The 25,446-nt window shown below is 45.9% G+C and overlaps 1 protein-coding gene across 2 annotated transcripts in view; it reads right to left on the bottom strand.

The window, feature by feature from the left end:
- The window catches only part of LOC137620746 (putative oxidoreductase YteT), a 172,059-nt gene that overhangs the window by 85,435 nt on the left and 61,178 nt on the right, over positions 1–25,446 (bottom strand). For both annotated transcript variants that reach the window (XM_068351127.1, XM_068351126.1), the window contains exon 7: positions 23,389–23,582. In XM_068351127.1, coding sequence (XP_068207228.1) covers positions 23,389–23,582 — 194 coding nt within the window. The remainder of the gene's footprint in view (positions 1–23,388; positions 23,583–25,446) is intronic.

Here is a 25,446-nt window from a genome sequence, read left to right on the forward strand (position 1 = left end):
TCAGACACCACTGAAGGGAGCGGAGATGGATCCGCCCGAAAAGAACGAGCTTCTCCAGCGAGGAGAGGTGACCTAGAAGGGCTTGCCACTGGAGGGCTGGAAGTTGTTCCTGCGACAGGCACGGCTGCGCAACCTCTGAAGTCTACTGATCCGTTCTTCCGAGGGAAGAATGCGAGCAGCTGCCGAGTTGATCAGCATTCCCAGATACTTCACCTTCTGATTGGGAATGAGGTTCGACTTCTCGTAGTTCACCACAATCCCCAGATCACAACAAACTGCCAGAAGCGAGTCTCGATCCTGAATCAACTGCTCCTGAATGGGAGCGAAAATCAGCCAGTCGTCGAGGTACATCAGTAGGCAGATGGCCCTAGAGTGGGCCCAAGCTGCTACCGTCGTAAACACTCGCATGAACACTAGGGGAGCTATGCACAGTCCGAAGCACAGGACTTTGAACTGGTACACCGTGCCTTCGAATGTGAATCGGAGGTACTTTCGAGACGACCGATGAACTTGTACTTGAAAGTATGTCCTTCAAGTCTATCGAAAGCATGAAGTCGTACTGCCTGATGGCTAACAGCACAGTGCAAACTGTCAGCATCTTGAATGCAGTTTGCTGAACAAACTTGTTAAATGGCGAATGGTCGATGATCAGTCTCCAACCTCCTGTCGCCTTCTCGAAAAGGAAGAGAGGACAGGAGAACCCTGGTGACTGATCATGTACGACTTCTAACGCATCCTTCTCCAACATTTCCTGAACCTTCGCCTCCAAGGCCAGAGCCTTCGGAGATGTTGGAGCGTACGTGTGGAACGCTATTGGAGTGAAGGATAGGGGGGGCCAGTGAAGCACGAATGGGAGCTTGTACCCTTCGTGAAGGGTCAACACTACCCATTCCTCGGCCACTACCTTCGGCAACATGGGAAGGGGAAAGCCAATCTCAGCGTTTCCCATTCCTCGCTTGCCCCTGTTCTTTCCCCGATGTGGAGGATCTCCCAAGGGAGGCTGATTGGTTTGTTTGGGGGCAGAACCCTTCTGAACTGCAGGAGGTCTCGGTAGCATAGGAGCAGCAGGATCACGACCAGCGGTACCCTTGCTACTTCCCGTGGGCTTGGCCTGACAGGGCCAGGCCGCGGACGGTTTCGCAAGACCAGGTCCCTTGAAACCCGCAGCCTGCACCTGGTGGATAATGGAGTCCTTTGAGTCGAGGCGCCATTTATCCCGCGCGGCCCGAACTTCCTCTGGTGGAAAGAGAGAAGTTGCAGCTCTAATAGGAGTGTTCCTGAGTGCCAGGGCCTCTCCTGAACCAATCTGTCTTGCCAAACAAGCGGCTACTGCCTCCCGTTTTTTGAGGATTACATTGGCATACTGGGTAGCAAGCTGGTCCAAGAGAAATGCAACAGCTTTCTCCCCACACAAAGCTAGGTTCCTGTACTGCTCCATGTGTTCGGGGGTAGCGTGCTTGGTGTCCCGCGAGAACTCTGTGGCCGTACCACAACAGTGGTCGAGCCACGAAGCAGCATTGAGAGCAGCTATAGAGATGGACTCCATAATTGAAAACTCAGAAGCCGAGAAGGAGACACTCTGGGATTTCAAACTCTCAACCGAGGAACCCCCAGCAAGCACTCCAACTGCGGGGTCGAGAGGGAGAGGACAAGGCACAGAAGACTCTGCGACATAGTACCTCTTCTGTCGCTGGAATGGTTGTGGGAGAAGCTTGTTCGAACCTTGGCTCCTAAGCGAATCACCAGGTTCTGCGATCTGGTCACTCACTCGGTACAATGCTCGAGCCGCCTGTCTCGACCAGAGTAGTGTAATGGGCCGTGAACTGCCTTCGGGACGTCCCCATAGGATCTCCAAGGCTGTACACTTATCCTCAGACACTACCGCATGAGGAGCCTTGAGGCCATTAATCTCACGCACGAGGTTAATGACCTCTAGGAACGGCAACTCCACCTCGGGATCTTCCGTCTCCATGGCCGATGAAGGCCGTGGAAGTGGCTGATCCCTCGGTTCCGCTACATCTGTAAGTGTAGGGGAAGTGACATGCTGCATGGGTGATGACATCCCCCATGAATACCCTCGCTCTGGCCCTAAGACCGAACCAGGCATGTATTCAGGAGTCAAGGAAAGACTCTGGCAGGGTTCATGCCCGACGGAATGCATCGAGGTTCCCACTGCGACCGAGTGCATGACTGGTCGCTGCAAGCCCCACGAAGCTCCCGAAGGAGCTCGAGTGCGAGCGGGGTCACTGGTAACTGCAGCGCTCACACCAGGAAGTGTAGACAAGTTAGTCACGCGAGTGGTGCGCGCGGCCCTACCTGTTACATGGCCAGAAAGCACGGGGGTTGGCTGCATCTCATGCGGCTGGTATGTGCGAGAGCTAGCCTGGTCGTGCACGAACGGCCCCCATGCCGCGGGCTGAGCCGGGAGGTGGCTCCATGCCAGGCCAGAGTCGCTCGGGTTGAGTGAGCGGCTGTCTGGGCCTGCTCCCTGCTCACGCGACACACGAGTCGCTGAGTTGGTCCGTGTGGCTACCCCCGTGGAGGTAGTTGTGCGTACCGTGGATTCTGCACAAGAGACCACAGCTGAGATTTCTCGTGCCGAAGCCAGGACTCTCATTTCCCCACTCAAGAACGGTTCAATTAAAGTTTGAGCAGTAGCTCGGGGGCCCGAGGACCCCGTCACCATGCTCTCAGAGACAATACCTACGCCTTCGAGCGCGGTTGTCGTGCACGGAGGCCTTGCGCGAGATTCGCCGTGAACAGTCCCACTAGCTCGGGAACACGGGAATCTCGCACTTCGCCCTCATCTTCCGGAGGAGAAGAGGTGTCTCGGGGTGCCATGTCCCTTCAACTGCGACTGGCCTTCCTGGCCCTCTTCGCTTTCCTCTTCTTCCCCTTCCTCTTTCTCCTTGGGGGAGAAGAGTCAAGAGTCAGAAGATGAAGACAAAGAGGAGGAGAGAGAAGAAGAGGAACTAGAAGAGGAATACCGCCCACGCTTTCTCTTCTTGTACCCCCTCCGAGGTACTGGAACGGTGGTTGAGGCAACAGCAGACGACAATGAACGAGGATGAACAACCTGAGCCATGTCCATCAGAAGAGCCGTGGTTGGTGAACTTGGTGACTTGCGGGCGAAGCTGTAAAGGATTTGCGAGCAGTCGTTAAGGAAATCTCTATGTTTAAAACCTTATTCTCCCTTGTTTTAACAGGGAGTCCAGCAGTTATTTTACCTTTGGAAAAAGTTTGCCTTTTCCCAGGAACAAATGCTTTAACAGGAACATGGTCAACAACAACAGGGGCATCAGGAAACCGAGGGAGTTGATAAAGTTGCAAAATCAGTTACATTCATGTGTTCATCAACAATAGGATCATTCAAATGACGTTGTTCAATTTTGTCCGCCACAGTTAAACGGCATTGTAACATATCCAAGTCAGGCTTACCTGATAATCCGAGAGACTCCCAAAGTTCCCCCATCTTTCCAGGTAACGTGTCGTCATCAGTATCAGACAGTCCAACAATCTGTCCGGTGTCCCTCGAGATCGCCGAAGTAGCAGGAGCGCTAAGGTCACCCGCTTCCCCGACGAAACCCAAAAAATCCCCGACAGTCTGTGAATCTGAGCTTCCCAAAATCATACTCACACCCTCCTCCGACTCGGAGAGAGCGTGAGCAGACTTCGCTGTGGTAGTTTCTTACGACGACACACTTTGCACCGGCTCCCCTTCTTCTTCTTCGAAAGAGGCGAGCTCTCCGAAGCAGAAGAAGCTTTAGGGTTCCGGCGATATTTGCGTCGATTCTCGAAAGCTTGCCACTGCAAGGGCAGGCAGGATTCACACTCACGGCAAGGAGAACCTTGAGAGCAAGGTTTTCCCCTGCTTGTTGGGCAGAGTGTGTGTGGGTCTACAGAAGGTGACAAAAGCCACCTACTGCAGTGCCCGCCACGTCCTACACAACATCGCATCTTACGAGTAACTTTCTCCTCCATTACAATCACACAATCACTAGTACACAAGTACAAGAGAAGGCAAAAGGCTGCAGCGTAAAGAGCGGAAAGTAGCACAACCATCCACGTTGAGGCAAAGCGAGTGAATGAGGAAAGTGGGCTGGCCGGAGGGGGGGGGGGTGGCTAAGCTCCGCCCCATACCGCCAGCCAACCTTCGGATGTTTCAGCTGAAGCAAATTCCTATATCAAATGATTACGAGGTTTGTATATCGCTTCGGAACAAGGAACAGTTTTATAACAAAATTAATCACATTTTATTCACTTGGCACTCATATTACTTCTCTCTTGAAGCTAGTTACATGTCAACATCAAGTCCTGAACTAAAAATTTCCTTTTTTTTTCCTTGCCATTTCACTCTACCTCTCTATTGTAGTGCAATATTGGAATCACAAGCTGGTGCATGACAGCTCTACTGTTTGAGTAGATCATATCTCTGTCTTTCAATCTTTCAGTCTAAATTAGTTCAACATCCTCATCAAATCACTAGCTAATGGGGAGGCAAGGAAGGGGAGAGCATGAATGTTGAAATAAGTAGTCTAATTTCTAAAATTTTATATTTTTATGAACTCCCCTGCTGTTCATATAACAGATTTCCACACTGATATGGGAGTGGGACAGTAAAGGAAAGATCCAGGAGATGTAAAACGTAGCATACTTAGGTACTTTAAATTACTAGAAACTAGTTTAACGGTAATTTACCATAAAATACGACAAGGTAATAACCCATGCTTCCAGACTGCAAATTATAAAACTAATATCTCTCAAAGAGCTAAACTAAGTTAAAACCTAAAAATTCCTCTATGAAAAATTATCAATTTCTGATACTGTATATATTTAAATATACTGTATTGATCTTATAACATAAATGAAAAATTGGAAAAAAAATTAATAAAAAGAAAATCTTACATTTGACCCCATATCACCTGAAGCATTCACAAAATCCAATGTTCAGAAATTATTATTATCAAAATAAGCTTCTCTTAAATAATATTCAGAAAGAAAAACAGACTATGTATGCCACAGAACTTCTGCTAAATCTTGTTTAAAAGAAAAACTTCTACATTAATTAAGAGTAGCAGCACTACTAATATCATAAACATCAACTTTCAGGCCCTTCATATAGCTAGGGTTGAATTCTCTATTAGCTTCTGTCCCTAAACTATTAATAAGAAACCAAATCGCATTTTTAGAGAGGGGACTATTTGAAATCATAACCCTAAAAAACGGATTTTGAGCGAAGCGAAAATTCTATTTTTGGGTGAGATGGCCATGACGTCCTGATGGAAGGTTCCTTTAGTAGCTTCCCAAGGGTATATATGACTACCGTGATATTCCCAGAGAATTAAACCAAAGGTTTCACAGAATTCTCACTTCTGGCGCGAGTACCCTTAAGAATTACTCTCAAGGATATCGTATATAATCAGGGGACGTATTCTTGACACGCCACATGGCAATCTGCACCCCGAATAGCCTTTACACTTCGAGGCGGATACATGGCAGAATTAGAAGGGTAGCCGTATTAGAGGTTACCCTGGTTCCCCTACTACTATCGTATCACAACCGCGCCAATTCCCTCTGGCGGTCATTCCTTGTAGCGTTGAGCATGGTGCTACAGCTACAGTAGTTCGGGAGGGAAACTGTGAAGATGAAGATCTTTTCATAGAAAAGAAGGGTGGGTCCATCAGGACGTCATGGCTATCTCACCCAAAAATTGATTTTTTGCTTCGCTCAAAATCCGTTTTTTGGGCTCAAGCCATGACGTCCTGATGGAAGCATACCAGAGAATTAATGTATCTGTGGATTTTTATCAGTCCCTTAACCTTGGGACAATATTTCTACAGCCAAAAGGGCCAATTGAGACAAAAGACGTTATCAGTCATTATCACTAAGCATAACAATGTTAGTGCTTTCTGCCCCCTGCAGGGAAGAGTCATTTTAGACATTAGAAAAGGGGCCTCAGAGTAGCATATATTGTATGAACAAACATAAGTACACACTGAGAATACAAAAGGTTTCAAGGTTTGTAAATATATTGCCGAACCAATATCAGTGTCCCCATCCGTTGTTTGTAAGCATACAATGATATGAGAAATACTTACATGAGTAAGTCAAGGAACTCTGGCATCTTAAACATGAAATTGTCGGGCGAATAAGTACGCAACTGCATTTTAATAGACATTTATTTCTAATAAATGACTACATGCTAAATGAATGTAGCATGATAAGGAAATTATACAAAAGACATATACAGAAATTAATGTTCCTTTTTTGAAAGGGGGAAGAAATGATGAGTGCCACTCTCAGACTGAAGAAAAGCTCTTTTAATAAGACTTCTCTTTATAATTTCTGTACATGATATACAGTAGTCTAACAACACTGTGTACTATGTACACACGGCACTAGTGTTATCCGTATAATTTCACACCTGAGATTCTGAACAGATTTGGTGTTACCTTGGCAACACATATTCAAAGGGAGGTCACACGAAAAATGCTGACCCCTTCTCCTTTCAATTGACAGTCCCAATCAATTAACTGTTCATCGCAGAGCTAGACAACAGGGTCCAAAATACCACCTGCCGCCACCACATAATGCTTCAATCCATAGACTTGCTTAGCACAGTGTCTGTAAGACACTCTGGACAACCTCCGACAAGTAAATGAGCGAAGAGGCTCAAGTCCACACACTGAAAAGTTCAGTGATGAAGCAATTTTTTCTCGGATCACTATCTGCAGGAGTACTGCCAGGATCCGCTCCGCGAATAAGGTAGGTGAGCTTTGCCCTCAGTTGTAGGGATAGTTTGATCCAGAGGTTTCTCCTGTAAAGAGCTGTTTCCCCTGAAGTCTGAAGTTCTACAAAGATAGACCTTAGGCACTCTAGCAGACCTAGAGAGACATCTTCCTTCAGTGGGCAGATTCTCCAGGAACCCCACCTCTTAATGGGTAGCTCGTCCTTAGTGAGAAAGGTTGGATCAGGAAAGAGATGCAGTTCTCCCACTTAATGTGGCCCTCATCCCCAGATAGGGCCACTATTTCACTAACTCTAGCCCCAGAGGCTATAGCGAACAGAAAAATAACCTTTTGGGTTAGATCCTTGAGGGAACAATTATCATTGTTTACAGGTGAGGCATAATGTAGGACCTTGTCCAAAGACCATGAAATGGGCTTTGGTGGTGCTGCAGGCCTAAGCCTGCACATGTCTTTGGAATCTTATTAAAGATTTCATTCATCAGATCCACTTAAAGGGCATATAGCAGAGGTCTAGTCGAGGCTGACTTGCACATAGATATTGGTCCATGGATCCAAAGATCCAATCAAGCGACCTCTCTCGCAAAGCCGGCCAAACTCTTGGTGCTTACTCAAGGGTTCATATGGGGACAGGGCCAAGGAACCAATCTTCTCATAGTATCCAAGGATGCACTGCCTCCATTCTCAAAGGCCATCGTGCTGTTGGCCGCCAGACCTTGATTATAGGGGTGGACAGAGAAGGACAGGCAGAAGATCATGAGATTCCTTTCGGTCCTTTTGCTTTACAAAGCAACTTACTTTTCCCAAGAAGACTCGTACTGTCTTCTAGTTGTCTAGACTTGTATTCTTCTAGGAATTCTATTTTGCCTTTTGAGATCCCAAGTCTTTTTCCTAACTGTTAGGGCAAGGAATTCATAAGATGAAGGGATCAGGTGCTCTGAGATAAATCAAAGGCAGAAAACTTCTGAACCTCCTGGATAATCCTAGGTGCAGAACTAGGACCAGCCTCAGCCTCAGTTCCTTCATTACAGGGAACAGGGTGCTCTTGGGCTACCTGGGAGCCAACAGAGCCCCTCTTCCCTGGAAGGGTCTCAGCATGTAGAGAGCCTTCCTCAGGAGATTGGATTGGCTGAAGAGGAATTCCTCTAAGTCCATCCCTTCTATTCTAGAGACATGATGTCTGTTATCTCCACTAGAGGATCCTCGTATGGGGCTATATATCGAGATAGTTTCTTGATCATGCTCGTGATGAAGGGATCGATCTGCAGCTCGGGGACTTGTTCCCATCTGGGAAGGAATAGGTCTGCGTCCGTGGACCATTCCATCTCTATTGGCTTGAGCCCAAGAAGAGTATCCGCTGTCACCTTGCGGATTATTTATACATGAGCTGCTGATAGGTGCCATTCCCTTAAGGAAGGGATGGCTAACATTCCCTAATGAAATGAGACGTCCCTTATCCTCGACAGTTTCGACGCCTCATTATCGCTTCGATGCCCCAGATCAGTCTGAGGAGGTCTGATCTGCGTGGAGAGAGTTTCTCCATCTATTGCAGGGCTAACACGGCCTACGGGCCTGTGGCCTTTAGTCATTGTAGGGTTAGCGAAGAAGGAATGACCATCATTGGTCCTATTAGATCTCTTCAAGCGTTTGATGCATATCTTCTCCAGCCTCTTAACGCATCTTACAGCTGTGCTCGTAGCACTGGGTCTGTCATTATCGTGAACTGGAGAGAGTTCAAAATTCCTCCCTGTTAGCGTCTTGGAATCCTGACTGATTACCATAGTCTCTTGACCGACCTTGCGATCTCCTTTTACATCCCCAAGGGAAAGGAGAGTTAGGGTGACCACAGGTTTCAATGATTTTTTAAAAACATTGAAGCCCCTGAGCTGGAGAGAATCGAGACTTCTTGAAGTTATCTTGCATCCCCGATGTTCCGGGGCCTTATCATCTCCATGGATGCTCATAAACCAGCCGTTTCGGGTGCTGCCCACCCCAGCCTGTCGTCCAGGTCCTTTGTTGCCTGAACACTTTCTAGGCTTGGTCTCACTTGACTGTGTCTACCAATTCCGTGAAGATCCTAGGACTGAATCTAGTCTGACGAGAACCTTGTCTAGGACATGTGTTATCTTCTGTAACTTGGATCCTAGGTAGGAGGGGAGGGGGTGACTGATTGGAAGTTATCGATAGACATCTTTCAGGTCTGGCCAGACTGCGAAAACCCCTTACTGAATAAGGTCCTTATGTTCAGAAGGAGCAATATTCTGAACTTGCTGTTTTATTGGAACTTGTTGAGTGGCGACAAGTCCAGAATGACTCTGAGTTTTCTTGAGTCCTTCACGTGAACACGAAACAGCCTTCCCTGGAAATCGATGGACTCTACTTTCTAGAGCTCTAAGGTATACTCTTCCAGGGGGGATTTGGAATGTACGAAGAGTTGAGGAAAGGATGGTGGAGGTATGTCCATTTCCATTCTAGACTCATCTTGGTTAGGCCTTGGAACCAAGGATTGAAGGTCCAGCGATCCGGAAGGAACCCCCCTCCTACCAGAAGCGTCTGTTTGCTTCGCATGATCAGAGGGTGTACATATCTGACCGTTTGTGGAACAACGGTTATTGTAACTGTGGGATGCTGTTTAACATCCCAAGGAGAACTAAGAAACTTTTCTGTCCTCCTTTTAGGTCATACCTGACCGTTTACCTATATCAGCTTCTCAGTGCCGTGTTTCACAGTAATAGAAGATTCCTTTCTATTGTATAAAGCTTAGGATAAGTACACTGGAAAAGAATAGGAGAGACACATACGTGTGAATCCCTCCAGCCAACTGCTGCGGCCTTCCTAATTATTGATTCTAGGGCATCCTCTTTAAGTGGGGCCCAATGGAAGATTCTAGCCCATAAGGATAGAGTAGCGTAAACAGCGCCTACATCCAGGGAATTAATAATGAGAATCAAAGAGACTGATGAAGAGTCAGCGTAAGAAAGGGGGGAAGTGAGTCCCCAAATCAGGTAGGTCTCAGCAAGAGATTGTGCTTAGAAGCACAGCGTACTGGAAAACTATTCTATTGTATGGTTATGTACCAAAGATTTCTGTCTGTGATATGGTCCTATACTACAGATGTACAGGGTATTGTATACACCTATACAACTGGCATATTACCATCAAGGCTAGTACTTGGGGATAAGTCAACTGGCACAGTACTTCAGTACCAATATGGCTAGCAGTTCTCCGGCATGTCAGTGACTCGTCGGTCGTCAGCGGGTCGCCGACAGAAGGCACACCATCCTAGCCAGCATTCAATGTGACTGGGTAGTGGTGAAAACTATGCGCATAGCCAGCCAGCAGCCCGCTGAATCGTCGGCGACCCCTCGGGCTGTCGGCAGTCCGCCGGTTGTTGGCCGGCTGCCGACTTGAAGGCATACCAACCCAGCCATTGACTGGGTGGTGACCAAGGGCACACACTGCCGGCTCTCGGCGGCGGAGTCAGATGTGGCAGTGAATCAATGACTGCCGTCGTTGTTATCACTATGAGCCAGTAAAAGGATCACTAATTTGCCAGTTACCACAATGAATAAGTGAAATCTTCGGTCCAATTCCCGTAGTTTCCGTGTTTTTGCGAGTTCGTAACTGAACTGCATTTTTGTTTCAGACAACACCTGAAACCAAACCAACCGTAGTTCGACAGCTTGAGACTGCCATCGTGTATGCACTGGCAGCGAGGTGGGGGTACCCCCATCCCCATCTCCTCCCCTCAAACTGGAGTAGAGAAAGGAGGGATAAGGGACAGGATGTCACACCTTTAGGAAGCTGTAATATTGGTAGGTATGGTTTCGGAGAGATTTTAGAAACCTCACGCCCCAATGCGTAAGTTGTTACGAGCTGTATCCCTAGATTCTATTAACTTGGGATTTTCGAGACCTTCGGACAATAAGGTCCGGCCTACTTACAGGTCGCAGGGTCTCAGAAGGGGTTGTGGATTTGGAAATAATACTGCTGGGGGCATGAAACCTGCATGTATTATGTCCGTGAAAATACTCACTCTTGCTCCTGCAGAAGACTGCGATGCATCATCTGGTGTTCCTCCTGTAAGGAAAAGAGAACAGAAATGAGTATTCAATTGGTTACCACACTGATAAACAATTTGCAAAATTCATCTTTTGACAAAATAGCCTAGGACAGGAAGCTATAAAGGGATAGTGGGAGACACACACCCGTGTATCCCCTGCAAGCTAATGCTGTTACCTCCTCTCAGTATTAATATAAGGATATTCCTCCAACTGGGGAATTCCAGTTAAAAAGGGGGGTTGAATACCTAGGTTTAGAGAAGTGTACAAGGAACTGTCCCCCTTATACTTAACACTGTGAGGAGTATCGAAGGAATACCATTCTTTCGATATAGGAGCGGTACCAGCAGAAGCTCCTACATGGGTACCCAAGATATGAAGAAATAACTACTGTATAATCATACTATAGTTTTCTATTTGCAGTATATACCATACTGCAAATTAATGGCTACTGTATAATTATATCTAATGTAGTTCAGCCAGTGTAGTGCTCCATCTGGCGGCCAACTGGATCAGAAAAGATAAAAGACATATATTTGTGTATCCCACCCAATCTATTTGCTGTAGCCTCCCTTACAATATTAAATCAGGGAGTTTCCTGATCACTGTGATCAGGGAAACTCAGGGATAAGGGCTCTCCCCTTTAAGGCTTAGAGGTGTCACACCACCAGCCCTTTACGAAATTTAATATTGTAGGGTAAATGGAAACTGATTTCAAATCAGAATATTACAAAATATTATTCTATCAATATAGGATTGGGTTCAGCAAATACCTGGGCAGGGATACCCAAGATATATTGGAAATAACTACAGTGATGCCTCAGGATACAAAAATAATCCGTTCAGGATACGGTTTCGTATCCTGATTTTTTCATATCCTGAGTCGCGTTTTACTTGTAAATAGCCTAATCCATTCCAAGCCTTACGAAAAGACACCTTTTCTTTCATAAACACGCTAAACTGTAGTAATAAACATGCAATGCAGCCATTTCTATCATTCAATAATTAACCCAACCGTTAAAAACAGCCTAATCCATTCCAGAAACCACCATGAGATTATTCAATAATGTAGCTATAGCCTAGTTATCCCCTCCAAGCCCTAAGAAAACGGTCCGTTTTCTTTACTACTGTATAAAAGTTACGGTACTGTATGTAAAGCATTTGGATCAGTGAAGGTGTATTGTTACCTGTACACCTAAATTACGGGTTGATACCCTGAAAAAAAAGGTACTGTACTCTCGGCGACGGGTTGGGATCTCGTAAGCTTTTCGTATCCTGAAAATTTTTTCGTATACTGGGGCATAAAAATCTTTGTATCGCTTTTCGTATCCTGAATTTTTCGTAAGCAGAAACTTTCGTATCCAGAGGTATCACTGTACTAGTATAATATATACATTATTTTTCCATCTGCTGTATATACTATACTGTACTGCAAATATACTGACTACCTGTATAGACATATAATGTAGTTCAGCCGGCATGTTGCCGGATTAGCTAGCTCTTGCCGGAGCATCTAGCATGCTAGCTAAGAGAGAGAGAGAGAGAGAAAGCATGGAGTGAAGGCTATCTATTAATGTGTATGTATACAGTAATTAGGGATGTAAAAGTCTAATTTTACTGCCTTTCTCCGAAAAGAAGGTTCAAATGGAAGGGGAGACTGTAACATTCAGGCTTCCATCTAGCCACAGTACTATTGCCAGCTTACCACTGCAGGCCAGCCTCCGGCAGCACTAGTACAGTCGGCATGCTACCGACTGAGTCAGTACCTATCTGTGCCGGTCTACTGCCGGTCAGAGCAACACGCCGACAACAGAAGTTGTGGGCAGCAGTTCAAGGGAGAACTGGAGAACCTTGGTGACGGAAGGGACCTCCCACCCACAGCAGTCATGGCCGCCGGAAGCAGTCAGTCGCAGACAGCCGTCAGCTGAGGAGAGGTGGTCTAGCCGGCTCCGGCAACCCAACGGCAATGGTAAGGTTGCAGGACGCCGGCTCAGGAAAGACAATGGCTCGGCCATCGTAAAAGAACAGAGGGGGGGGGGGATAGGCTCCTATACGAGGTATGGAAGGGGCCGGCAATGTTGCCGGACCTAAACACCTTGAAGAAACTCTGTTTCAGTACCGGCACAACCCCAAGCGGAAGAAGAATTTTCTATTCTCCAGCTTAGGATGTGCTAATACAGTTAAGGGGACGGCAGCCATGCCGTTTCCTCTCAACGAGGGAGAAACAGAGTTCCAGTACTGCGCCATCCTAGGCCACATGAGTATACTACGCTACAGCCTAGGCTCTGCGAGCATAGGACTAGTCTACTAGACCACAGGGAGAAGGTGGCAGCATCATGCAACCACTTTAGGTGTAGCCTAGGAAGGGCTAGCCTCCTATGCCGGCAGCTCAGCCAGCAGAGGAATGCAATTCACCCCGCCGACCGACTGTCGACAAAAGACTAAATACTCTGAGGTTCTGAACGAATCCCAAAACTTTCTATCTGCTGTTAAGGGATGACAGAAAACTCCAGGCTAGTCATGCCTGAATTCAAAATTCAAGGCCAACGCAGAGTTGTAGCCTAAGGCTACTCTCAGAGGGAAGAGATATTATCCATAAATCTCTATTCGAGACTAGTAACAGCTAATATAATTCCAGGAGATATCAATCTACAATGAATGATAACCGATACACAAGGGTAACCGGGGAAATGTCGAAGGTATATGTTGTCTAGGCTGGGTTACCTAGGCAAGTCGAGATCTCGGTTACCTAAAATCACCGAAACTCTGACATATACGATCAACACAGAAAGGGAAAATTATGCATATAAATATCTTTACAATATAAAATGCCTAAATAGCTTTCATAATAACAATTAATGCTATTTAAACCAGGAATGTTGTTTTGCTAACTAAATAACACATGCCCAATGAACGACAGCGCCTATGGCAACACCGGTAATCGGCGTAGATCCAAACACAATAATTACACTAATTCATTATGAGGCTGGAACTAAGATACATATTGTAAAGAATGATTACTCAACTTTCTAGATGGATGAAAGAAGCTGTAGAAAGCATAAAGATCCTTAGAAATCGATCAAAAATGTCAGATCAACGGGGAACACCACTGTAGCGAGGCGCTACAAATTAAGGAATGATCGCCAGAGGGAATTGGCGCGGTTGTGATACGATAGTAGTAGGGGAACCAGGGTAACCTCTAATACGGCTACCCTTCTAATTCTACCACGTATCCCCCTCGAAGCGTAAAGGCTATTTGGGGTGCAGATTGCCATGTTTCGTCAAGAATACGTCCCCTGATATACGATATCCTTGAGAGTAAATCTTAAGGGTACTCGCGCCAGAAGTTAGAATTCTGAGAAACCTTTGGTTTGATTCTCTGGGAATATCACTGTAGTCATATATATACCCTTGGGAAGCTACTAAAGGGACCTTCCATCAGGACGTCATGGCTTTAGCCCAAAAAAGAAATTTGGAAACTTTCACCTAATATTTTCCATTTTGTACAAATAAAAATAAGGACCTCATAGGACATAGGAATTCATTTTTCCAGGTATCAATCTTCTCCAAAGAAGGAATGTAGAAATACAAGATGAAGAAAACCTTTTTGTCTTTCTAGTCACACTTTAGTCCCAGGCTCATGACACAGATAAATCATTATTGCCCAGTAACTAATACCTTGAACAACCCTTAAGTAAATGTAAATAAGTCAAAATATATACCCTTAACTGAATGAATAATGAATTTCTATTGATTTATCTAGAAAAAAAAAAGCACAATCTTGACCTCAGGCAACGTATACACAAACACCTATAGTAACGAGAGAACTGGAATATAGAGATATCATCTAACCATACTGTAGAGCTGTCATGCACCACCACATGATCCCAATACTATACTGGAGTGGTAGGCCTATTACAAGGAAAGAAGATGGAAAAGTTTTAGTTGAAGCGTAAACTGACATTTAACCAGCTTTGAGGGAGAAGCAATATGAATACCAGGGGAGATTCATAGCAATAAAACTAATAAAATTAGCATGCAAGTAATTTTAAGAGGCTTTGTCTCATCACATAACGCTACTCAATGTGCATTCTAGTACATTTGTATTGTTGCATGCAAACAGCTGTATTGTTACATACATCTAGTTGTATTGCTACATGCATACAGCTGTATTGTTACGTGCATACTGTACAGCTGTATACTGTATGCATACACTTGTATTCTAACATGCAAAAATAAAGTTCCTACCGTAGAATAAATGCTTTATAAATAAATATCAAGATAAATTTAAGTCTTTATGGAGACTGGAAACTAACAAAGGGAGTCTAGTAGCTCTTGAAGAATTATTACCAGATAATTAGCATTTTACTCTGTATTACTGAGCTGATTTCACATAACCTACATTTTAGTGTATCAATCATATGTAGCTTCTCATTATTCATTTATTCTTTACTATCACAGCTTTGATAGATGACAGTGAACAGAGCTCACTTCATATTTAATTTTTATGAGGTGGAACGGAAAAAGTGTAAAACACTAAAAATGACTGACTTCACTTAATTTGTTCTTACTATATCAAGCTATAACTAGCTTCACATTATTAATACATTTTCACTATCTCAGCTTTTATAGAAGAAGAAAGTGGCAAGCTCAATTCAAATAAACAATGTACACTTTAATTCCTATTTCATTCATTACACTTCCTTTCCTGCCATGGATACTCTTATGGTTTGGTTCCTCTTGGATAGAGAATTATACTTTGGAAAACTCCTATAAAAACCTTGCAATTATCTTTGCACTTTTCTTGGTAAAATATCACACATTTCTCAATATGAGATGTGGAATGACCTTATCACATAAAACTAAATGATCATACAGTAATAACCATCAAAAATGACAAATTTGTAGATAAATTGTATTTTTCCTAACTATACAAACCTTAGCTATTTATTACGGGTTATACTTTCAGCGGAGCTGAAATGGCGAGCCATCAAAATTTAGCGAGGGTTAACTACCCACACCGCTAGTTAGCGAGGTGGGGGGGGGGGTAGCTTGCTACCACTCCCGTTCACACACCTATGATTTAGTCACTTTGCTTGGAGGTAGCACTTCAAGGGGATAGGGTAGCCGGGCAAGTTCGTATAAATAGGTAAGGCTTGTATAGTTAGGAAAAATACAAATTATCTACGAATTTGTCATTTGTTCCGTAACTGAAATACAAACCACGCTATTTATTAGGGGTAACTCACCCATTAAGATGGGTGGATGTCCCTGCCAAACTGGCTTTTGGCTTTTGTCCGGGGGCTCCTTATCTGAGTATGTTAGCACTCAAAAATAAGGAGTCCCTGCCCTCGCTAAAACCTTGCTACGCAAGGTCCGAGGCCTACGCAAGCTGTGTGTTGAGACAAGCAGAAGTGTGACTGTCTAGGTAAAGTTATTCCGAGTCTATGTAGGAGAAACCTGATGAAACCAAGACTTTCCCAATACCACCTCGCCAGGGTATGGGGACGCAACAGTATTAGCTTAATACTAGGTACACAAGGGAGCATGGTTTACCTGCAGTGGTTTGAGGTCAGCTTATGCAGAGAACCCAGGATGCTGCTTTCCCTACGAGAGGGTAGGATGAACAAAAGAAATAGAGCCAGTCAAATCTTTTCATTCACGCAGACTAAAACCGGGTAGCAGTGGCTTCAACCTTCTGCTACTTGTCCAATAAGGAGCTTGAGGTATACAACCAGCTGTTGTGCAGCCACCACCGGACCGATAGAGATTGTATTGAGTTCCTGTGGGTCACGTCTTGCAGGAAAAAGGTTGTGAAAGTCACCTGGAGCATTCACATCCTTTCTTGTAAAACCTGCGTCACAGAGTAATCTGCTAAGAAGGACCAGGGGCATAGCTATGCCCCTGACACTGTGAGTCGTCATGTCGAGATGATATTTTGGTGATCCTCCTCTAGTCTCTTCCAGTGCTGATGACAAGAGAAGGGACCCGGGCGGGCTGTTGCCGTTTTCTTTAGGTAAAGTCTCATACCTCACCCTGGGTACAGTAACGGATGATCTGGATCGTCCGTTACCGTGTAGAGACTTGTGTAGGAACCGTCAGCTTTGGAGACTGTGTCTGGCGACATACTCAGGGACGAAACTGAACATTGTCTTTCACCCTTCTCAATAATGGGCAATGTAGAAAGAGAGACCATGAAGTTCCTTGACTCGTATGGTTGCTGTCCGAGTGTGTAGGAACATTGTCTTCTTAAATCAGGAGAAAATTTGTAGCCTGGTGAAGTGGAACATAACGAGGTCTCTTTAGAGATCGGAGAATTTGAATCATGTTCCGAGAGGAAGGTCTCAATTCCAACAGGAGAGAGGCAAGTTTTAAGTCCATATGAGTTAGGAAAGGTCTATAGATGAGAGGATGTCCCTTTCTTTCAGTTTGAAGGTGAAGGATCAAGGTTGAGTGATCATCTTTACCTGTCGAAACTGAAAAGGGGGTCTTTTCCTCTTGTATATACTCAAGGATTCCGCTATTGCTGGAATAGAGGTATCGAGTGGAGAGAGAGACTTTCACATGATACCAACCACACATGACCTTATACTGCCTGGTAGACTGATGCTGAGGAATTCCTCAGATATCTAGACAGCCTTTTCGCAAAAGAGGTACTGGGTAGTCTCCAGGCGTACGATCATAGGAAAGCTATAGCTTGTGGTAGGTGTCGAAGTGGGTTGTCTGTGATGTGGAGAGGGTTCTCTTGCATACTTTATCAAGAGCTGCAAAAGGTTTGGAAACCGTTCTGCATAATGCCATAGCGGAGCTAGCAGAGTCCTTGAGAGGTTGACCGATGATCTAGCTTTTTTGAGTGTTCTTCTCCAGATAAAACAGGGACGAAACGTAAACGTCATTGTTGTACACACCGTTGTTGCCAGAGAGCCTTGGGGTCTAGGGCTGGGGAGCAACAGCAGCCTGAGATTCAGGAGCGTTGCGAACAGATCCCTAGTTGGAGGACCCCGTAAAGTCGGGACTTTGTCGGCTACAAGGTGATCCAAAGACCATTCGGTATCCCTTACCTGAGATGCTGTGCACAGATTGTCGGCGAGCACGTTCTTCTCGTCTGGAATGAAGCGGGCTGATAGTGGTACCGAACGGACTTTGGCCCATCTTAGTGTTTATACTGTTAGATGGGAAGAGGCTACAAGCAATTTCCTTCTTGCTTGCCGATGTGAGTCTCCATGTGGTGTGTGGTGTTGTCGTCCATCACATCACTGAGTGGTCTGTTAGGAACCGATGAGGCTGCTGAAGGACCGGAAAGTTGGCCTTCATCTCTTAAGAGATTTAAGTGAAGGTACTTTCAGACTCTGTCCAGAGGGCTGAGGTCGTGTGGTGCAGCACTATGGTCCCTCCTCTCTTCTTTTGATATGTTCTAAGCACAACATTAAATCCGAGGGGTGGGGAAGGATGAGAAGGTTAAGCCGCTCTGTAGATTCTCGACTGACACCCATCCCTTGAGGTTCGTCCAAACTTCTGGTCCCATGAGGGTCAGAATGTTTGGGGGATCAAGGGCCTGACTCCAGTCCGACTCAAGTCACTTTGGAGTGGGAGTTGTTCTCGTTTTCGAGAAGGTTTTGTGGAGATTGGTGTCTAAAGACTTCAGAAGTTCTGGTGCTAATGCAAGGTTGCCACTGAGTCTGCTAAGGTCAGTCAGTCGTCCCGGAACGGAGGAGACAGAAGCCGATCCTGTGAGACCAGGATGGGTGTAGTGGAAAGACTGAAATACAGTGCCCTGAACTGGTGTTTCTTGTTTGTCTAGATTGAATCTTCCAACCTTCCTAGATGGATGGTTTGTTCCTGGAAGTAAGTGTCCTATAGGTCCAGTGTACAAATGAAAACCTGAGGTCTTAGCCCTAGTTCGAACTCCAACATGGTGTGGACATCGACCCAAAGGGACAGCTTCTTGCGGATCCTTTTGCATGGAAGATTGTCGACGCTGGAGTCTTGATTCGTGTCGTAAAGGATCAGACACGATACCCAGTGTAAGAATTCTTCCTGAGAGAGAGTTCCTTTAACTAACAGAAGGAAGGCAACGCTTAGCCTTACCATGCGCCCTGATGGGATTGATGCTATTCCTTAGAATAGAATCAATTTGGCAAATGTTAATCAATGGTTAACAGTTGCGTATCGTGGTTACTGTGCAGTTGGAGAGTACTCGCAAGTAGTTCCCTGTCGACAAGCAGTTGAAGAGTGTTGTCGAACGTTTGCCGATCACTTTAGCGTGATGGCAAACGGTCAGTAGCAAGAAGTATGTTGTTTACCTTCTGATCTAGGGAACTACGGGCAGAGGTTGACTAGTAAGTTCGAGTCACGAACTGCTGGCGAATTGCCAATGATTGGTGAATAGGCGGTCTTTGAGCCGATGGTGAGCTAGAGATCAGCAAGCTGATTATGGTCCCCCCTGGTTGGTCAGAGTTCAGCAAGCTGAAGATGGGCTGGTTAGAGATCAGCAAGCTGAGTTCAATCCTCGAAGAAAGATGAGCTGCCCATCGGTGATCTAGTGATTAGCAAGCTGATAACTGGTTATTGCTAACAATCAGTGATTGGAACGCTAGCAATCGGAGATCGTTAGTCATTGGAGGGACTAAAGGTCAAAGATCAGCGTTGAGCTAGCAATTGGCGATCTGGTGATCGGTGACCTAGCGATCGGTATACTGTGAACTAGCCATCAGCAAACAGTGATCTAGCGATCAGACTGTTGATGCTTTCCTGTTTGCTGACGGTGGTCTGTCAAGGAAAAAAAAAGAAACTTCAGAAGAGACAGGGACTACGGATTCCCCGTTTCGATTCCCTTGTAAGATGGAATCTTCGGGATCCTTGAATCCTTCTGTGAAGCCTCTTTCCTCTTTTCCTGGTGGCAATGTTATATTTGCGGGGAGAAATGGGGCAATGGTGACCTGTCCAAAAGTTTTATTCCTTTTTTCTGCCTATTGCGCGAGTGTACAGGAGAGTACTAGAGCGATGGCACACAGGAAGATGCTGGTGCATAATTTCTGCTTGGAGAGCAGGCAAGCGCTGGCTCTTAGGCAAGAGCTGGCGCATTGGATTTACGAGCACTGGCTCTTTGGCAAGAGCTGGCGCATTAGATCTGAGAATGCAACTGTGAAGGAGGAGCAGGAAAGTGCGGAAGAGCGCTGGCGTGTAGTTAGGCACTGCGTAGTTTTGTGCAGTCTCCCTTCAATGCGCCGAAGCGTGTGACTGGTTGCGCAAGGGCGGGTGCATTGGCGCGTGCGTGAGAGTACTACGTGGAGACTGCTGGCGTGTGTGCGGAAGACCATTGGCGCAGGAGACCATCGGCGCCCGAGCGCGGATGACTGTTTAAGACTTTAAGCAAAGACTGTTGGCGCGTGCGCGGGAGACTGTTGGCGCACGTGCGCAGAAGACTGTCGGGCGTGGGCACGCGCGCAAGGCTGTTAGCGCGCACGCGGACAGATGACTGTTGGCGCGCGCGCAAGACTATTGGCGCGCGCGCAAGACTATTGGCGCGCGCACAAGACTACTGGCGCACGCACGCAAGAGCATTGGCGCGCGTGCAAGAGCATTGGTGCTCGCGCGCGCGGAAGATCATCGGCGCACGCGGGAGACAATCGACACCCGCGCGCGGGGGACCATCAGCGCCCGAACGCAAAAGACCGTCGGCACGTGCGCGAGCGGGAGAACATTGGCGCCCGCACATGAAAGACCGTCGGTGCGTGCGCGCGCAGACGACTTGGCACGTGCGCACGGACAACTGTTGGCGTGAGCGCACCTAAAACTATTGACACACGCGTGCAAGACTATTGGCATGTGCGCAAGAGCATTGACGCTCGCACGCGGAAGATCATTGGCGCGCGTGTGAGAGACTATCGGCGCCCGCGCGCGGAAGACCGCCGGCGTGTGCGCATAGAAGACTGTCGGCGAGCGCATGCACGGAAGACTGTTGGCGCGCGCATGATAAAGCTGGCAGGAGGGAGCTGGTGATCCTCAGAAGAGTCCAGGACCAAAGTCCAAGGACTAACTGTAGCGTAAGGTAGCGCTAGTAGGTCAGCAGGTCAGCTGGCAGGACGACTGGGATGAGCCCTTTGGAAGGGCAAACATCCATGATAGAGACTGTAAAAGGTCCACAGAAGAGTCCAGGACCGAAGTCCAAGGACTAACAGCAGCATAAGGTTGCATTGGTAGATCGGTAGGTCAGCTGGCAGGACGATCAGGAACTGGGATGTGCCCTTTGGAAGGGCGAGCATCCACCGATGGGGACCGTAAAAGGTCTGCGGAAGAGTCCAGGACCAAAGTCCAAAGGACTACCAGCGGCATAAGATTGCGTTGGTAGATCGACAGGTCAGCTGGTAGGACGATCAGGAACTGGGATGTGCTCTTTGGAAGGGCGAACATCCACTGATGGCAACCATGAAAGGTCCATAGAAGAGTCCAGGACCGTTGTCCATGGACTAAGTTGCAGCGCAAGGTTGCGCTGGTAGATCTGCTGGTAGGGTGATCAGGAACTGATGAAGCCCATGAGGGCCAGTGGACCAGCAAGCTGGCCTTAGGAGGAGTTCAGGACCGTAGTCCACGGACTAAGTTGCAGCGCAAAGTTGCGCTGGTAGGTCTGCTGGTAAGATGATCAGGAACTGATGAGCAGAGTGATCCTCCGAAGAGGTGTCTCTATGAGTGGCCTCTCTCGCAAACGAGAGAGGTGAACACTTCGTAGAAGAGACTTGATGACGCCTGTGAGGGCCGGTGGATCAGCAAGTTGACCTTCAACAGTAGCGATCCTCCGAAGACGAGTCTCTATGAGTTGCCTCCCTCGCGAACGTGAGAGGTAAACACTTTGTAGAAGAGACTTGCCAAGACTGTGCTCTGCCCCTGAAGGAAGAGAGACTCAGCAAGGGGGGAGAGAAGTCTGGGCGAAGGCAGCATCAGCTGTTGGAGATGATGAATTTATCAAGATGTGGGAAGTTCTCTCTCGGAAGGGAGAAACAACCTCACACCTAGGGAGGAAACTTTCCCTCGGAAGGGAAGTTGTCCAACCCCTGGAGGCGAACACCCTGGTTAGCGTTCTAAGATGATCTGAAGTGCTGGTCATGTTGTCACGGGAGTACTTCCAAGAGAGGGGATGACGCCCATGATGACGTCCTCTGAGGGACGGCAGTGACAGCAGATTCCCCAGGCATGAACAGAACAGCTCTACTTCGTTGGTACTCTTAGTAGAACGAAGAAAATTGCAGAGTTAACTGAGAAAAAATAAAATTCATTATTTAACAGAAAAATTCCCTAGGAAGGAACTCCGAAGAGGAACCCCGAGGGAACAACATAAGAATAAGTATTGCGCCCTTCCTTCCCCAGTCGAAATCCACGGGAGAAGGGAGGAGCCAAGTAACTAATAAAAACAGAATTACAATTATTTAAATCAGTTAAGAATATTCACTAATAGCGAGAACCACTGATCCTCCGAAGGGAAATGTTCCCCACAGTGAAAAGCTGAAAAGTTAAAATTACAATTATCATTTCACTAAAAATAATTGAGACAAACAATCGGAAGCGCAACCTAACCCGCGAACGGGAAAGGAGCCCTTCCCAATAGTACACTGTTGTTGAAAGGTGAACAACCTTGAGAAGAGAAAGACCGTAGTCAATCTCTGAGACGCCACATTCCCTTCGCTCAGTAATCCATGTTTCACGTAGGAAAAGGGAAAAGGCGAAGACAATAGTTGAATGAAAGGGGTCCAGGTGATGATGATTCCCCTGCGGCGGCCGAGTTAACGGTTATATGCCGACGGGAAGACCGATAGACCAAAGAGGAAGAGGTCGTTCCCCACGAAGTGGAACTGTGCTGGCCTTGTTCCGGTGCTAATGTACGCAAGTGTCGTTGTCGTATATGTATCACACGCACAGCACAAACACTGAAAAGGAAACTTATCACATTTCTATACACATATATATACATAAACATTAAGAATGTTTTCATATATATACATGTATAAGAAAAAGTAAGTTAAAAGACAAAAATTAATGGCAGTCCAGAATAGGCGAGGGGGGAGAGCGGAAACAACCGCTCTCCATCTGAGACAAAAGTAAAGTGACTAAATCACAGGTGTGTGAACGGGAGTGGTAGTAAGCTACCCCCCCATACCCCCGCTAACTAGCGGTGTAGGTAGTTAACCCTCGCTAAATTTTAATGGCTCGTCATTTCAGCTCCGCTGAAAGTATAACCCCTAATAAATAGCGTGGTTTGTATTCCAGTTACGGAACAAATGGTAGGTTAGAGATCTGTTGGACTGGGGCTCGATAGTTTCTTGTAATGTCTGCAGCCTCAAAATCTTTGTGAGGTAGGGATGGGGAGTTTGGGGGAGCCTAATAGGTCTACCTGCTGAGTCATCAGCAGCAATTGCCTGACCCTCCTTGATCCGAGCTTGGATGGAGAGTGGGCTTTGCCATTGATCATATGTATATATGGTCAGTTTCTAAGGCATTGTCACACTCCCTTGCCTCTGCTATTCATAAGCAACCTTTAAACTTAAATCTAAATGCATGCACTGAAAGCCAATGAAACTCATTTTTACCTGTCCTCACAGCTTCAGTTAGTCTTGCCAAATAACCCTCTGGTGCATCCTCAATATCACAAACAACACTCATGGGCCACTGCGGTTTCTGTGGCTTGGGATCAAGATATATCTTCTTTGCTGAATATGGACATGATTCTTCAATCCCACAATCCAAACAGCGGGCAGATGCACCTTGTGGCTTCTTTTCCTTCCTGTAAGGAGTAAGATGTTTTGTAAGAATTATAAATGAACATGAAATTTCAAGCTGGGAAGACTGTTAAAGTGCAAAAAGTATACATAATAGTGAATATTTTGAATCAAGGCTTTCTAGGAGCTCTTCCGTCTCCCTAGGTTATCTAGTATTTCACAGCAAATCATTACTGTACATTAGACTACACTTTACACATCATCATCATATCTTATCACGCCAAATTAAACACACAGGAGGGTGTTGTCGTTTACTTCTGAGGTCTTGATCTGAGCAATGAGGGCCAAATAGGCATCCTTATACAATGTGTTCCATTGTTTATCATGTTACCCCACATGGGCATGTATTGGTGGATAATCTTCATTTGAGACCGTGTCAATCAGAATCCCTGAAATCCTCATTAACCGAGATCGTTTTCTTCTCTTTAAAAGTTATTGGTCTCTGGCCTTCTATGTTGTAGTCTTTTAATGTTTAACATAGAGTGACTTCTTACTCTCAGGCCATGAATGACACAAGTAATAACAAGAAAACTACAGTACCTACTGTAATTCCATACCTTACCTCTTGCAATTAGGGCAGGTCTCCTATGGAGCATACTCTCTACAGCTCTTACGAATACTGCATGAAAAGCATCTCCCGATAGGATTCGAATGGGGACTTGCCAATGAAACTTGAAAGTTTCAAATTTCTTCGATGAAGGCGAAAAGCCGGGTTGCACAAAAAAGGGATTTTGACGAAGGAAAAATCTATTTCTGGGCTCAACCTGTGCCGCTGCATGAAATGCTCCTTTAGCATCATTTCTAAGGTATATAACTGCTATATATTACCAGAGAAAAAAGTTGCATAGGAATGCCAGGGATGAACCCAGCTCGCTCACCTAAATAGGTGTCGGTATATAGTAACTGGGGCGTGAAAACCACTACCAGAGGTCTCGTGCCATTTAGATATCTCCTCTTCAAAATATCCCCATTACTACGAGGTGCCGTTCTACTTCCACTACTGATTGCTACTACCTCTATCTCCACCCACGCCAACTACGTCACTCCTTTCATAGCATCTTCGGTGTTTCCCCGTGCGTTCCCTTGCTTGTGATTTTTGCTTGTTTTGGTGCTTTTTTGTATGAGATGTCGGACGTTCAAGCTTCCTCATCCAAGGTAAGTACTAGAACTATGGATTTTGAGTTTTTGGAGGTAGCGATGCCTTTATTTTCTTTGTTTTTAATGTTAACGAGTTTTTCGGGTTGAGAGTCCCGATTCACGGCAGCCATGCTTGGTTTCGCTACCTGTACATCTTGTTCTTGACGTTTTGCAATTAGTCTCCCATACTAATTGTAACTCGTTTTGAACCTTTTTACATCTGCTCAATTCTGTGTCACATTACGCGATGCTTTTATTCAGCTTTCGTGTTTTCATTATGACAGGAACGTATATATATATTTTAGGTTATGAGCTTGCTTGCTACCCTTCTAGGGCTAGTTCCTTGAAGGCACATTCGTCACCGTGTCATGGTGTCTTATTATGCTAGGATTGTTGCTCTTATTTATTCCTATTCCCTTTTTTAAGAGTTATGTCCTGTTTTTGGTTGGAGAGGGACTCCAGGTTAGCAGTTATTTTACGTATTTTTATCCTACTGATCGGCACCTTACCCGATCGAGCCTTTATGTTGTAGTTCCCCCCGTCCAGTTCGGTAGATACCCGAGTCTGGTGGGCTAGGCCCACTTTCTTCATTCATTTTGTTCTGATGTTCTCCTGGGTCCCTCTCTTACTGTGTTATTTTAGCTTTATTTAGCTTTATTCTGCATGCTACATAACCTAGTTATATGATTTTTGTTCCGTTTATTTTACCAGTTAGTTATGATCATTCGTTTG

The sequence above is a fragment of the Palaemon carinicauda genome, chromosome 27, assembly GCF_036898095.1.
Source record: "Palaemon carinicauda isolate YSFRI2023 chromosome 27, ASM3689809v2, whole genome shotgun sequence".
Taxonomy (NCBI): Eukaryota; Metazoa; Arthropoda; class Malacostraca; order Decapoda; family Palaemonidae; genus Palaemon; species Palaemon carinicauda.